Below are 15102 nucleotides of genomic sequence, written 5' to 3'. Positions count from 1 at the left end.
GCCTATGCCTTGATTCTGGGCCCACCATTCTTGAGCTCCCTACAGAGAGAAGACCCATGTTCCAACTAATCCCCGCTCAGACAGGGGTGCATCCAGGCCAGAAGTCAGAACCAATCCCCAAGAGTAAGTCAGATACTGAGACAACAGGTCAAATCTTTATTGGCTTTCTGATTCCCCCTTTTCCTCTGTTTCCCCAGCGAAACTCTCAGCAAACTGTGATTCTACCGGTAGGGCCGACTCCAGCTGGAAAGAGGTCGGCTCCAACTCGGATGACTTGTAATCCGTTGGTAAGGACCTGATGTCCAAACTTGAGGCCTTCGATTTCGTTCTAGCTTTCCTAAAGTACAGTGTCCTGGGACAGGACATGGGTGCATAGAACCGCGTTAGCACATGGGTCGAGTGGAGTCACTATTCCCTAAGACCCCCACAAACCTAACCTAGCGCTTTATACAAGCCTTGTCGTCCTAAGTGAACCCCAAAGGAAGGTGCCCAGTAGCTTCCTGTCCTCGACCACCTCTGATTGTAGAAAGTCCCGCCCTCCACCCAAGCCCTGCCCCCTCCAGATCGCTCTACTCCATAAGGCCCTGTCCTTTCACTTAAGTCCCATCCATCCAAGCCCTTGTCCACACCCTGCTATTCAATCTCCTCTTCTTAGCCAAGACTACACACCTCTGCCCGAATCCTGTGTCTCCCTTCAAGTCCCACTAGTACCCCAACTCCTCTAAGCTATGCCCCCCTCCCAAAGCTCCTCTTGTCCCACCCTCCCACCCTCTCCCAGTTTCCCAATGGACAGCTCACGAGGCAATGACGCTGGCCACCAGAACCACGAAGCCAAGGACCAACAGTATTAAAAGTCTGTGTTTCAGATTTCTCTCTGGTTTCAGGTAATGCGTAATTATGGGCTCCGGGTTCTCTGCAGTCACCTGGCCAGGGGCCTCCACCTCCTGGGTTATGATGTTTGTTGCCGGTTTTTCCTCAAATGTCCTTTGAGGCAATACTGACAGAGGAGAGCCAAAGGGCAGTCCTGGCAGCAGCTGGTAAAGGCAAGCCCGCCCCATAACCCTAGCCCTCTTTAGAGGCTGGGTGCACCCCAGTAAATCCAATTAAGGTAAGGAAACCCCTCAGGTAGGAAGGAAGCCACATCTCCATCACCAGAAAACACACCCCCTAAGGGAAGCCTCACCCCTTAGGGCAGCCCCTGGATATAAGCAAAGCCTCCCAGGAGGCCAGGCCCATAAGAAATGAGGTCCTCGTGGTGAGGTGACACCTCCAGAGATTCTCCCATCTTGACTGTGACTTTTCCAACACCCCACACTGACCTATGACACGAAAATGGATAATAGTAGCAGGACCCGCATTGATGGTTCCCAGCTCACAGCGGTAGTAGCCGGCGTCCTCTGGGCCCACCATCGACTTGGTCAGGTAGGGATCTTTCCCCTTGGACAGCAAGGTCTCAGAATTGTTCCCCCAAACCTAGACCCAAGTTCAAGGGGTCACAGAGGCCTGGGGAACTGGGGGACGGGGGCAGTAGAGGGGTGAGAAGGTCCCGGGGCCTTGGTGCAGGGGAGGCAAGAATCGGGACTATTGATTTCCCTAATCCTGACAGGAGGCATCATAGACGCCCACACGTCCCTGGTGGCATGGGACAGGAAAGTCCCTGGTTAGGGCATGGGATCTCTCTGGGATCAGTAGAGGGACACCTCAAAGAGGCCATGAGGGTCAGGTTCAGGGCAGGGGACTGGCTCACACAAATCTAAAGACGTAGGGACAAGGGTCACAGGAGCTGGATGTCCCCACCTTGTAAAAACTGTAATCCGTAATTCCCTCAGAAGCATGATGCCAACTGAGCTGGCAGTCCAGGACCATGTCTTCCAAGCGATGCACCTCTATCCGGCGCTCTATGCAAAAAGAGAGGGCTGCAGCTACTTCTGGGGGAGTACTTCCGCGGCTTCCTCTCTGCTAGTCCCCATCCCTCTCACATGCTGGAGCTGGGTGATGAGCTCACCCCCACAATCCATGGATTTCCGACAAGTGTGGACCTGCTTCTCGCACCTATTACACCAGATCAGAGTCTGCAACATCGTGCCTGAAGGGCGAAGGTTAAAGTTGTAGTCTCCCACTAAGAGGTGGGGCTAAAAGGAGAATTTGGCAAGGTCAAGGGCTGGGGCGGTTGCAGGCAACAAGGGTCTAGGTTGTAAAGGCCACCTAACTCAGTCCCCACTGAGAAGCTCAGGAAAGAAAGCAACTAGAACTCCACCCACTACCTAAGAAATCCAAGCTGGAGAGCAAATCCTGGAGGTCCAGGGGTAGCTCAAAAGGAGGAGAGTCACAATCCCCCATCCTGGGGGCGGGGAGGGAGGGGCTCATTGGGCAAGAGAAACTGAGGGCGCAGATTGGACTCACCGCATTGGTTGGGACAATAAACTGCCTCCGAAGGGGGAAGGGAGGGAGGGAAAGAGAAAAACAAGCAGGTTTGTTGTGGTTTTCAGAACTGAGTCTCACATACCCCAAGGTGGTCTCAAACGTCATTTTATCTTTTTCCTCCACTCTTCAAATCCCGTGAGTACAGGCTCTTTCAATCTCAACACAGAGCCCAAGGCTGCCTCAAATATGGCTATCCACCTGCCTCAGCCTCCCCAGTGCTGGGATTTCAGGCTTTGCTACCAAGCCCCGGAGGATCATATTTCTTTCTAAATTAATGGGAGCGGATGCTGAAGAGAGGTCTGAGTTTTAGGAGCAGGTTTTCTCTGTAGTTTTGGAGCCTGTCCTGGAACTAGCTCTTATAGACCAGGCTGGCCTGGAACTCACAGAGATCCGCCTGCCTCTGCCTCCCGAGTGCTGGGATCAAAGGCATGCGCCACCACTGCCAGACTGGGGGGACGGCTCTTGAGGGCATGGATGGAGGAGAGGGTTGAGGAAGCTGATGGCTGGGGTCCTGGACTTTCATCTTCCTCACCTTCCTTTTGGAAACGCGTGGCAAGAGTGGCGAAGATGTCCTTTTGCAGACGGAGCATCCAAAATAATTCCTTTATAAAGAGCTCTCCTAGGAGGAAGCAGAGCCAGGAAAGGTGCTCCCCAAACTCAGGTGTGAGGTGCAGTAACGCATTCCACAGGGTACAGGTACTACAAGTGGCCTGACTCACTGCGTAGACAAGGGGTGACCTCGAGCACCTGATCTTCTGTCTCACCTTCAAGCTCGCACCAGCGCACCAGCGTACCCAACTTTCCACCTCTCATTGATCTCCCCTCTCTGAGTCGTAGTCCTGGCTGGCCTGGAACTTGCTGTGCAGACCAGGCTGGCCTCAAACTCAGAGATCTGACTGGCTCTGCCTCCCCAGCACTAGGATTAAAGGTGTGCACCACCACCGCCAGAGCCACCTCTCTTTCTTTTGCTTGACAGAATTTCACTATGTTGCCCAAGCTATTCTGGAACTCTGGGCTTAAACAATCCTCCTGCTTCAAGCTCCTGAGTTGCTTTGAGTCCGGGGATGCCCACCTGTCTTGGCATTCCACACTCTACCCTTCAGGGAAGGGCTGTAAGATCAAGCACCAAGCACAAGGCTGGGCCACTGGGTTAATCCTCACAGCCACTGAGAAAGGGGGAGACGACTATGATCTCCACATTAGGGCTAAGAAAGCTGTTCAGTCCTAGGCTCAAGGCCACGTGGCTAAGAAATGGCAGAGCCAGAATGGCACTCAAGAAGAGGTTTAATCCGAGGTTCTGCCCTCATCCTCTAGTGCATTTACCTTTTACATCACTGTCCGTGATACGTTTCAGATCCTTCAGAAAACTCCAGGATGCCTGTTCCAGTGTGTCCTCATCTGTGTGTGGAGGGCAGATATAGAACCCAGAGACCAGCTTTTCTGTCACATTGGCTTGTCACCACATAGAAACTACAATACCCATGAGGCCATTGGGCAAAGAGAGGTCTGGTTAAAGAGGTAACAGCTCGTTGCCTTCAGGGAGTTGTAGTTTTATCACACAAACTTGCCAGACCCAATATTTTGAGCTATGGAAAGGGACTCCATGATTCTGTATCCCAAGACTTTAACATTTCTTTCTTTCTTTCTTTCTTTCTTTCTTTCTTTCTTTCTTTCTCTCTGTCTCTCTCTCTCTCTCTTCCTTTTTGAGACAGGGTCTCACTATGTAGCTCTGGTTGTCCTGGAACTCACAACTCACAGAAGTAGACCAGGCTGGCCTTGAACTCATAGAGATCCACCTGCCTCTGCCTCCCAAGTGCTGGGATGAAGGCGTGAACCATTATGCCTAGTGATTTTCCATTCTTAAACTCAGGGGAGCAACTATGTCAGGACTTCTGGCCCAGCCCTTGCTCTCCCAGGACCCCGAGGTCTGCATCCTGGCCTGCCCGCCTTACCCACGGCCCCCACATAGGTAGCCTGATTCAAAGGCAGGTCCTTGAAGTCGTTCACTGCCTGCTCTACCCTCCTCATTACGTTTTCGTGATGCTCGGGTGCCAGGTGAGTAGGCAGGTAACTCTGCTCCAAAGTCTTTAGCGCAGCCACTACAAACGGGTCACACATGATGCAGGGCCTTGCCGGACACAGGCAGTCCGCCAGAGCCGCCAGCAAAAGTGTAAAACGCGGCCCCATGGAGGCCAGGGCACACAGCTCGCCAGTACCGCCAGAGGATCTTCTCACCCCAAAACGAGGGTGGGGGACGCTAAACAGAAGCCAAAATACAGTCTTAGAGGATTACAACGCTCAATGCGATGTTCTGTGGGAAATTCCCAAGTAAAACTGAGATATCATTCAAAAAGACCCAAAGTGTGTGTACTCGGACCCCCGCCCCAACCCAGGAGACCTCAGAATTTAGGGTCCTCGTTGCATTCTTGCAAACTATTAAACCAGATCCCAAATTCAGGACCATGCCCAAGCTCACCCCATTCAAACCTCAAACCCATGGACTCACTCGCCAACTCCCCCAAACACATATAATTCATAATTCTGAACTTGAGAATGGATCAACATCCAGGCCCTCAAGCACTGAAAATCCCGTGACACCGCAAACTAGAGACATTCAATAGTCAAAACCAGACAGACATCAGAAGCCGGGCTTTCGGCACTTGGAAGGCTGAGGCTGGTCAAGACCACCATGGCCTATTTGAGACTGTCTCTAAATTAATTATATATATATATATATATATATATATATAAAATCTGTCTAATAAATAACTAACTTGGAAACTACCAAACTAGGTCTTTAGAATAAAAAAATATTCTAAATCCTTGAACCTAAAGGTCCTTCAGAAACATCAGCATTCCTCCAAAGCCATCCTCCAGTTTCTGGGGGACCTGCTGAATCTCCCTCAAGACTGAGACCCCTTACTTTCAGGACTCACCCTTCTCAGACGCCCCAGTACCTTAAAAAACACTCTTTAACAGCGGTTTCCAACTTCGTGCCCTCAAGCGCTAAAGCTTCGCCCAGATACTTTCTCACGACTAAGATTGTTTTTCTTGGAAGACCGGGGAAAAGAATTTAAGGTTTCTCTACTGGCTCCGAGAGTTACCGGTCGCCATCCGTTCACAAAACACTCGGGCCACATCCCACGAGAGGGACCCTAATTCCCTTAGAAATATTTCTTAGGAATCTTTGGCCCCGCCCAGAAGCCTAAGTCTTAAGTTTGATTGGGCTGCAACAAAGCAGGCCCCGCCCGTCCCTCCATGACGTCACAGGGTGGCGGCCCTTTCGTAGAACTTTCTCGGCACCTACGGAATGGAAGTCGCTAACTGATTCTGGCCTCTTTGCTGGTCTTCCTGGCCCCTAAGTTTCCGGCAGGGCGCCCATTGGCTGACTAGAAATCTTGGCATCAAGAGAAGATGCGGGAAATGGCAAGTCTTCTAAACTGGGACTACAACTCCCAGAAGGCCCCGGAGAGGCTCTCTTTCCGTATAACTAGTCCCACAGCGTGGGAAACGTAGTTCAATAGTGATACTCTTCTCGCCTCACTGATAAGGAGAGGTCTGGATCCAAACATAGTGACCCACACGTGTGGTCGTAGCAATTGGAAGACTGAAGCAGGAAGTTTGCCACGAATTCCCGGCCAGCCTGGACCACCATAGTGCATTCTAGACCAGCCTGGGCTACAGAGAGCGTCTCAAAATAAGTCAAAACACAAGAAAGGTCTGGTGGACAATATCAATGTTTCCAGAGAAAGGTATTGAGGGAAACCGGACCAGCAAGGGTTGTCAGAGTTGAGTAGGTACAGTCCATGAGTCATGAATGTCCCCGGCAGACAGAAACACACTCACACATTGGGTTGCACACTCATCCATGCAGTGCAGTCAGTTACAAAAACTTCAGATACATGATTGCTGATGCGGCCCTTTAATTCCCAGCTCCCTCTTTCCAGCCTGTCCAGGCTGAGTTGGGAAAAGGTACCCAGAAAAATCCCTGAGAATATGCTTGGATTTAAATGTTATCTGAGGAAACTTCACTGAAAAAAGTATCAAGGACACCTGATGTCTCAGGGAAACGTCCATGCTCCGAGCCCGCACTCCTGCAGGGCCTTAAGCTGGTGCAGGGGTCTGGAATACCTCAGACCCTCCTCCCTGGACCTTCTCAAAGGCAGATTTAGTGGCTCTGTGAGCCCAAGGGCACACCCTTGTTTTCTGAGGGCCTGGTCACTTCCAGAAAACAGACTCTCGGTCCCCTGTAGCATCAGAGAAGGAACCTTCTTGATCCTAAATTCAGGGCTAATCTATTTCTTTAAAAGTTTTCAACTCTTCTTTAAAAAGTCCCTGGGACTTTTTTAGGAGACTCTGCTTCTGCAAGCCCAGCCTCTCAGGAGCACGGCCCCGCAGCGGTGGCCCCTTCTCCCCTCGCTCCCACATTTTAGCCCATTTCCTCTCTCCACCCTAAATAAAAGTCTGGAAGGTTTTTCTGTGGCCCAGGAGTTGGACAGAACTCAGATCTGCTGAAGTTGTTCTCATCTTTCTAAGCCGACACTAGCTCCTGGCAGGGCCTCCTGCATCACTCCATGTCTGTAGCAGCAGCAGCGGCGAGATACGGAGTTCTCACCTTCACTCAATTCTTCACTACCTAGAGCGCTGGCAGGGCCCTTGGAAGCAGCCACCATGCCCCCCGAGAATGGCTCCAAGAGCCCTGAAAGCCAGCTGTGTGTCAGGTGCTCCTTCACTCCCATAATCCAGAAGTTCTAAGAAGGTAAGCTGGGTGGTCAAGAAGAGGACTGTAGCTCACAGGGCCAACTCGGACTCCCCAGCCATCAGACAGTGAGGTTCTGTCGGAATATTTCTAAAACATTCCCACATTTCCAGAAAGTCCCACCAGCTCGTGGACTACCACAGACAAATTCCGAAGACACAGGCCTCTAGAGACATGATGGCTGACGCTAGGTGGTTCAGACCAATCTTAAAAGACCGTCTGACTTCCAAGGATCAATCTGAGCCTGCAGGGCTGACAGGTCTGCATTAATGCCCACCCACTCAGGCAGGAAGGCAGCCTTCGGCCTGAAGATCTTCAGAAACTCTGAGTCTGGCAGGGTGAAGTTCGCCAGGTAGACAGTGTCTCCACCAGCTAAGTAGGCCGCCCAGAAGCCGAAGGTCCCGATGGTCATGATCGTGTGGTTGCACTGTGTGAGCAGCGCGAAGTCTTTCCCCGGCGTGCTCTCCTGCCCATTGCCCGCGAAGACCACGTCACCACGGGATGTGTCAATATTCTCCAGACACCATTTCATGCCATTGCTCGTGACCACAAAGATGGGGTCTTTGTGTCGGGCGCGGAACCAGTCCATGGCTTGCTGGAGGTAAGCTCGGTCCCCCACCACACCCTTCCAGCGATCGGGCATCACCTGCAGATAGTCTCCACGACGCACATGTACACCCACAAAGGTGTGAGGGCGGATGCCCCGGGGGCCTAGGCGGAGCCCACTCAGCAGGTGCTGGGCACCTTCCCGAAGGTGGTCATGCAGGGTGAACTCCCTGCGGATCTGTTCCCGGAGATGGTGGAAGAAGGTCCAAGAGCAAGGGAATCCGGACAGCTTGAGAAAGGGGTCCTCCAGACGGGAGTACTCCTCTGACATCCAGTCATGTAGGACTAAATGCTGCCAAGGCGTCAGGCTGTCCACCTCAGGGTCCAGCACGGGCAGGGAGATGCGGAACACTGGGGCCAGGGTGGCATGCATCTCAGGCTGAATGAAAGCTTGGCGGCCATTGAGCTGGGCCAGGGCCAGCAATGTGGCATACTGCCCCATTTGGTTACCAAACCTGCCTCCTGGGGAAATGGTCCAAGTCCCAGGGAGTGAGGAGACTTGTCCGGGACAGGAAGGGGAGGCGTTGACTGTCTGCAATGGGTGCGGCAGGCATACCATGGCCACTGGGGACTTCAGCAGGTGGTAGTCCGGACACAGGAGAGAGAGAGTTAGCTCATTTCGAAAGAAGTTTCCTCCACGCAGGTGGAAAAAGAGGGAACCGGCAGAGAGCACACAGACCAGCAAGAAGGCCAGGCAGAGCTGCCTGCGGCTGGGGGTCCACATGGCTGTGGGGGGAAAAGTGGCTTAGAAGGCACACAGTGTGAACCCGAGGCTGGGACTCCTCTGCCTCCAGGAGCTACACGAGCAGCTCCTGGGTCAGAAGAGAAGCCAAATCCAGGCTTGTGAAACTTCGAATCTCCAGGGATGAGGTCGGGAGACATGCAAATGCGTGGGTGCAAGACACTGAGGTTCAGGGCCTGCTGGAACCTCACATCTCAGCTACTTTCCCGGGTGCACCTATATGTAAGGGCACATCTACCTCCACAGGCAGTAAGTGTTGGGGACCAGGGGAGCCCAGGGGAGGAGGAGGCGTTTAGAAGCGCAAAGGCAAGCCCCTGGATGCTGTATAACTTTCCCTGTGAGTAAGGAACAAACATCTGTGGATCCCACGTGAGGATCAGTTAACATACCAAACAAAGGGTTCAACCCAAGTCTGCCCTGCTGGGTGACTCCAAGGCAGCTACATAGCCAAAAAGCAAGCATCCCGGAGAAGCCTGTGAACCTTGGAACGTTCTGTGAACGGGTTTAGCTTCCTGGGTCAAGAGCCTTGCTGTGGCAGAAGGGAAGGGATTCTTGCGAGAAGAGGTTGGGATTGGATCCCAGGTTTTGAGGAAGACCGGGATGGGGTTAGAGTGGCCTACATACCCTCATCATCCCTGGGGTCTGACATGCCCAGTGCTGACTAACCTGAGCTCCTTGCTGGTGGTACAAACGGATTCTTTTAGTCTGAGCTTCCAGTCCCAAAATAGAGCCTTCATCGGCGACGCTTGATGGTCAGCAGCCCCGACTCCGTAGCCCTCCCCTCTAGGCTTCCTTCCTGCAACAGACTAAGGAGGCTGAGGGCTTGCAGACCCGGACAGAGAGAGGGAGAGATAGAGAGAGAAAGAGAGGCACGGTTCCAAGAAGCCTCCGCCCTTCAGGCCGCGCAGGTAGCAGGAGGCGGAGCCCCATCCTACCTGGTGCCTCACCCTGTCCTCCGCCCGTCTACATGGGCGCCGCGCCCCTTGTCCCTTCCTCTCGGATCACTGCCGCAACTGTAGGCAGCCCAGTTGGTCCCCAGAAAGTGCCGCATTCTCTGCACGGATCCGGGGACTAGCTCCCGACTGCAAGGCTGAACCCGGGAGCTCCGGTCTCACGCACGCACGCACGCACGTTTCCTTCTCCGGGCCCGTGATTTAGCGTCCTTACCTGGATGGGAGTAGCCACGCCCCAGTGGAGCGAGGTCTGGGCACCCGCTCCTTCCCACAACCCCGCCAGCTGCACCCTCCCAGGAGGATGGAGAACCTGTTTGCCAGCTGCCACAGCCCAGGCATGAGCCTCTGCCTGTAGCCGAGTACACATCGCACGGTCCTCGCCCCAAATCTCTCTTTGAAGCGATCCTAAAGTCGGGGGTCCAGCTGTTACTTTCTAGACTGGCAAATAGAGCAGATAACTTTTTCTGACCAGGAAGAGTTGTCTAGCGTTTTTTCTGGGAAGGCAGCTGGTGTGCCCGGGGACAAGGGCTTAGCTCTCCTTTTAATGTAGAACCCTTACCTGAGCGTCAACACCTTACAAAGACTCAGGAATTCCACTCGGCTGGCCAAAGATTAGATCATTTCTCCAGGCTATCAAGGCCCAGGCCCGCCTCAGAGCTAAAAGTCCATTACCCAGCCTCCTCCCTTAGACACTCCCTCAGTCCCAAGGGACCTTGCTCAGGCTTCAAACCCAGGAATTTGCCCCAGCATGCTTTTGACTGCAAGAAATCATCCAGCTCCCCCCCCCCCCACACACACACAGAGCCTGGCTTGGTGGGAAAGAGACTGCTCCTGCCCATCCCCCAGGGCATCTGGGGAGCACCAGTACAGGACAGTCTCTGGTGAAAGAAGCCCGAGGATTGCATCAGGGAGGACGGCAGATGAGCGCAGCATCTGAATCCTGACAGGGGTTGGTGAGGGTGACTGGCCTGTGGACAGCTGGGAGACTTCCACCTGCGGCCTCTTTCACACAGTGGATGCAGCTTTCCCGGTGGTTAAAGAGTCTCAAACCTTGAAGTTCAAATAGGGTGGACTATATGGAAAGTCTGAGGCCCAGGGCTCCTTCTTAAAACCCTGACCCAGAGTCTAGCTTCCTCCCTCAGACCCAGGAGTGCCGACCCCAATCCCCTCCTTCAGACCCAGGAGTGCAGACCCCAATCCCCTCCCTCAGACCCAGGAGTGCAGACCACAATCCCCTCCCTCAGATCCAGGAGTGCAGACCCCAATCCCCTCCCTCAGATCCAGGAGTGCAGACCCCAATCCCCTCCCTCAGACCCAGGAGTGCAGACCCCAATCCCCTCCCTCAGACCCAGGAGTGCAGACCCCAATCCCCTCCCTCAGACCCAGGAGTGCAGACCACAATCCCCTCCCTCAGACCCAGGAGTGCAGACCCCAATCCCCTCCCTCAGACCCAGGAGTGCAGACCCCAATCCCCTCCCTCAGACCCAGGAGTGCAGACCCCAATCCCCTCCCTCAGACCCAGGAGTGCAGACCCCAATCCCCTCCCTCAGACCCAGGAGTGCAGACCCCAATCCCCTCCCTCAGACCCAGGAGTGCAGACCCCAATCCCCTCCCTCAGACCCAGGAGTGCAGACCCCAATCCCCTCCCTCAGACCCAGGAGTGCAGACCCCAATCCCCTCCCTCAGACCCAGGAGTGCAGACCCCAATCCCCTCCTTCAGACCCAAGCGTGCAGACCCCAATCCCCTCCCTCAGATCCAGGAGTGCAGACCCCAATCCCCTCCCTCAGACCCAGGAGTGCAGACCCCAATCCCCTCCTTCAGACCCAGGAGTGCAGACCCCAATCTCCTCCCTCAGACCCAGGAGTGCAGACCCCAATCTCCTCCCTCAGACCCAGGAGTGCAGACCCCAATCCCCTCCTTCAGACCCAGGAGTGCAGACCCCAATCCCCTCCCTCAGATCCAGGAGTGCAGACCCCAATCCCCTCCCTCAGACCCAGGAGTGCAGACCCCAATCCCCTCCCTCAGACCCAGGAGTGCAGACCCCAATCCCCTCCCTCAGACCCAGGAGTGCAGACCCCAATCTCCTCCCTCAGACCCAGGAGTGCAGACCCCAATCCCCTCCCTCAGACCCAGGAGAGCAGACCCCAATCTCCTCCCTCAGACCCAGGAGTGCAGACCCCAATCCCCTCCCTCAGACCCCAGCTTCCTCCCTCAGACTCAGGAGTGCAGACCCCAGCCCTCTTCCCTCAGACCCCAGCCCTCCTGCCTCAGACCCCAGTCTCCTCCCTCAGACCCAGCGCCCATGCCCAGTCCTCCTCCCTCAGACCCTAGCCTCCTCCCTCAGATCCAGGAGTGCAGACCACAATCCCCTCCTTCAGACCCAGGAGTGAAGACCCCAGTCTCCTCCCTCAGACCCATGTTGGAAAGACCCCCCCCATTGCATCATCCGTCCAGGCAGCCCTGGCCACGGTGGAATTCAGGTTTCTGCCAAGTGTGTCAAATATCACGCGTCAGGAGTGAGGAGGGCACATGGGCGGGCCTGTCTGGGTATAAATTCTGGTACTTCTGCGTCCAGCAGACAGCCTTAGTGTCTTGTCAGCTGGAGAGTCAACAGGAGACACAGGCATTTGCTCTGCCTGAGCCCCGGTTTGAACTGGAATCTGCTGGGGCACCCAGTTCAGAAGCCAATTCCAGACAACCGTTCCTCGGCCGCCTGCTTGCCAGGGGCTCTCTCTAGAGGAGTGTGTTATTGATGGACTGGATGAAACCCGGAGTTGGGGTCCCGGGACCGTGGGTCCCTCTGCTGGCTGTCTTCCTGCTGGGGGTCTGCCAGGCACATCCCATCCCTGACTCCAGCCCCCTCCTCCAGTTTGGGGGTCAAGTCCGGCAGAGGCATCTCTACACAGATGACGACCAGGGCACTGAAGCCCACCTGGAGGTCAGGGAGGATGGCACAGTGGTAGGCGCCACACTCCGCAGCCCAGAAAGTGAGTATGGGGAGCAGACCAGGGTCTTGGGGTCTCCTAGGTCTAGACAGAGCCTGAGTGCCTTTGTTTTGCCCCACAGGTCTCCTGGAGCTCAAAGCCTTGAAGCCAGGGGTCATTCAAATACGGGGTGTCAAGGCCTCTAGGTTTCTTTGCCAACAGCCAGATGGAGCACTGTACGGATCGGTGAGTTCCTTCTGTGGTCCTCTCTTAGGGCCCATGCTTAAAGCCAGTGCATGGTCAGTGTGCTCTACCTTGGCCCCACCTGTTGTCTGTGCTGGCAAGAGGAGAAAACTGAGGCCCAGGCAGATCACCACTGGCTTCGAGTCCTGGTCTTGGAGAGGCCAGGTGTCAGAACTGTAACCCTGGACGCTCCCATAGGCTCTGCTGACAGTGGGACATTCTCGTGCCCATGACCAATAAGTGACATGACTGGAGGTGGTGGGCAGACCGCCAGCTAGACACAGAAAAGTTGAGGGAGGATGCTGGGCCTGAACCTGCTAGCCTGTGAATAGGGAGGGCTGGGTCTGGGGCCTCAGTGTGAGGGGGAGTTGGTCCAGGTCTGGACCCTGAGTCTGAGAGAGGAGACTGGGGCTGGACCCTGAGTCTGAAGGGGGAGTCAGGGGCTGGACCCTGAGTATGACAGAGGAGTCTGGGGCTGGACCCTGAGTCTGAAGGGGGAGTCAGGGGCTGGACCCTGAGTCTGAAGGGGGAGTCAGGGGCTGGACACCTTAGTCTGAAGGAGGAGTCTGGGGCTGGACCCTGAGTATAACAGAGGAGTCTGAGGCTGGACCCTGAGTATAACAGAGGAGTCTGGGGCTGGACCCTGAGTCTGAAGGGGGAGTCAGGGGCTGGACCTTGAGTCTGAAGGGGAAGTCTGGGGCTAGACCTTGAGTCTGAAGGAGTCTAGGGCTGGACCCTTGAGTCAGGGCTTGGCAAATGGAAATGTACCGTGGGTCTCTGACTTTTTCCTTTGTCCCCAGGTTCACTTCGATCCTGAGGCCTGCAGCTTCAGGGAGCTACTTCTGGAGGATGGATACAACGTCTACCAGTCTGAAGCCCATGGCCTGCCCCTGCGCCTGCCTAAGAGTGACTCCCCAAGCCAGGGCCTAGCAGCCTGGGGACCTGTGCGTTTTCTGCCTTTGCCAGGCCAGCTCCACCAACCACAGGAGCCCCCAGGGTTCCTGGCCCCAGAGCCCCCCGATGTGGGCTCTTCTGACCCCCTGAGCATGATGGGGCCTTTGCAGGGCCGAAGCCCCAGCTATGTTTCCTGAGACTTCCTGATTCTGGGGATGGATCTGTTTGGGGTTCTTCTATTTATTAGGGGTATTTATCTTATTTATTTATTTTAAATTTTTTTCTTACTTGGGGTAATAAATAGTTTGAGAGAAAACTATGTGTTTGGGAAGAACCGAAACATGTTTTCTGTGTTTCTTTGACTGTGAGACCCTTAAGGTGCCACCCCACACTGGGCACAACATTCTTGGCAGCGCAGCCTGTCTCAGAACTGTTCATCAAAACTGCCTAAGCATGAAGACTTTTGTTTTTGTTTTGTGGGCCACTGCCACCACACAATCTCATGAGAGAGGTAGCTTTTTTGATAATGCTCGACATTATACACTATTTTCACTTGTGTGTATGGGGGGCGGCGTGTGTGTTGTAGGGTAAAGGACAACTTTCAAGGTCAGTTCTCACCAGCTGCCAGGGATATGCACCACCACATCCAACTCCTGCTTCTAGGTAAAGCCACATCCATACTAGCTGAGGTTAGGAAATTAATGCATTTTTTGAAGGGACATGGCCCTTTTTTGTTTCCAGTACTGAAGATGGAATCATGAGCCTTGTTCCTGCTAGGCAAGTAATCAGTCACAGTATTACTTCCTCAGCCCCTCACTGGGGACTCTAGGCAGGGCTCTACCACTGAGCCACACCCCAGCCCCTCACTGGGGAACTCTAGGCAGGGCTCTACCACTGAGCCACACCCCAGCCCCTCACTGGGGAACTCTAGGCAGGGCTCTACCACTGAGCCACACCCCAGCCCCTCACTGGGGGATTCTAGGCAGGGCTCTACCACTGAGCCACACCCCAGCCCCTCACTGGGGGATTCTAGGCAGGGCTCTACCACTGAGCCACACCCCAGCCCCTCACTGGGGAACTCTAGGCAGGGCTCTACCACTGAGCCACACCCCAGCCCCTCACTGGGGAACTCTAGGCAGGGGATCTACTATTCTGTCACATTCAACTTTCCATTTTGTTTTTTATTCTCACTAAACTGCTCATTTGACCTTGAGTGTCTGATCCTCCTGCCTCGGGCTCTTGAGTAAGTGAACTAACAAACTGGTGCCGTGAGTCTTAGCTCTATAGCAGCAACAACCGAGCTCACACGACATCATAAAACAGTAGTGGTCAGCCAGCCATGTGGCACATAATGGCTGGTGCACCAAGGAGCAAAATTACACCTCACCCTCACCCAGTCTGCCCTGTTCTTTAGATCGTAGAACTATTAAACTCTATCCTGGCAAATGTTCTTGAAGTTGTGATTAAAAACACTTCACAAACCTGAGCACAGTGACACACACTTTAATCCCAGCACTCGAGAGGCAGGCGGATCTCTGTGAGTTTGAGACCAACCT

General features: G+C 54.3%; 3 protein-coding genes across 7 annotated transcripts; 1 reads left to right on the top strand and 2 right to left on the bottom strand.

The window, feature by feature from the left end:
• Positions 1-30: 30 nt before the first annotated feature.
• Positions 31-6006, bottom strand: Izumo1 (izumo sperm-oocyte fusion 1). Of its 3 annotated transcripts, none has more exons than XM_075952501.1 (10): positions 5361-6006; positions 4377-4681; positions 3748-3822; positions 2957-3043; positions 2404-2424; positions 2006-2086; positions 1798-1898; positions 1320-1473; positions 799-997; positions 31-352 (listed from the first exon to the last, which is right to left on the bottom strand). In XM_075952501.1, exons 2-10 carry the CDS (start codon positions 4609-4611, stop codon positions 157-159), a joined length of 1149 nt encoding a protein of 382 aa, XP_075808616.1. In that variant the 5' UTR covers positions 4612-4681; positions 5361-6006; the 3' UTR covers positions 31-156. The 3 variants fall into 3 exon arrangements, with proteins under 3 accessions (XP_075808616.1, XP_075808615.1, XP_075808617.1); XM_075952500.1 differs by having other exon boundaries at positions 5382-6006; XM_075952502.1 differs by lacking the exon at positions 2006-2086 and having other exon boundaries at positions 5382-6006.
• A 137-nt stretch (positions 6007-6143) lies between these two features.
• Positions 6144-10114, bottom strand: Fut1 (fucosyltransferase 1 (H blood group)). Of its 3 annotated transcripts, none has more exons than XM_075952504.1 (3): positions 9467-10114; positions 9198-9327; positions 6144-8515 (listed from the first exon to the last, which is right to left on the bottom strand). In XM_075952504.1, exon 3 carries the CDS (start codon positions 8511-8513, stop codon positions 7380-7382), a length of 1134 nt encoding a protein of 377 aa, XP_075808619.1. In that variant the 5' UTR covers positions 8514-8515; positions 9198-9327; positions 9467-10114; the 3' UTR covers positions 6144-7379. The 3 variants fall into 3 exon arrangements, with proteins under 3 accessions (XP_075808619.1, XP_075808620.1, XP_075808618.1); XM_075952505.1 differs by having other exon boundaries at positions 9699-10114; XM_075952503.1 differs by having other exon boundaries at positions 9198-10113.
• Positions 10115-12082: 1968 nt separating this feature from the next.
• Positions 12083-13822, top strand: Fgf21 (fibroblast growth factor 21). The gene is made up of 3 exons (XM_075952963.1): positions 12083-12472; positions 12552-12655; positions 13453-13822. The coding sequence occupies exons 1-3, from the start codon at positions 12238-12240 to the stop codon at positions 13741-13743; spliced, it is 630 nt and encodes a 209-aa protein (XP_075809078.1). The 5' UTR covers positions 12083-12237; the 3' UTR covers positions 13744-13822.
• The last annotated feature ends 1280 nt before the right edge of the window (positions 13823-15102 follow it).

The sequence above is a fragment of the Microtus pennsylvanicus genome, chromosome 18, assembly GCF_037038515.1.
Source record: "Microtus pennsylvanicus isolate mMicPen1 chromosome 18, mMicPen1.hap1, whole genome shotgun sequence".
In the NCBI taxonomy this organism is placed as follows: domain Eukaryota; kingdom Metazoa; phylum Chordata; class Mammalia; order Rodentia; family Cricetidae; genus Microtus; species Microtus pennsylvanicus.
This window is presented reverse-complemented; position numbering and strand designations above follow the sequence as displayed.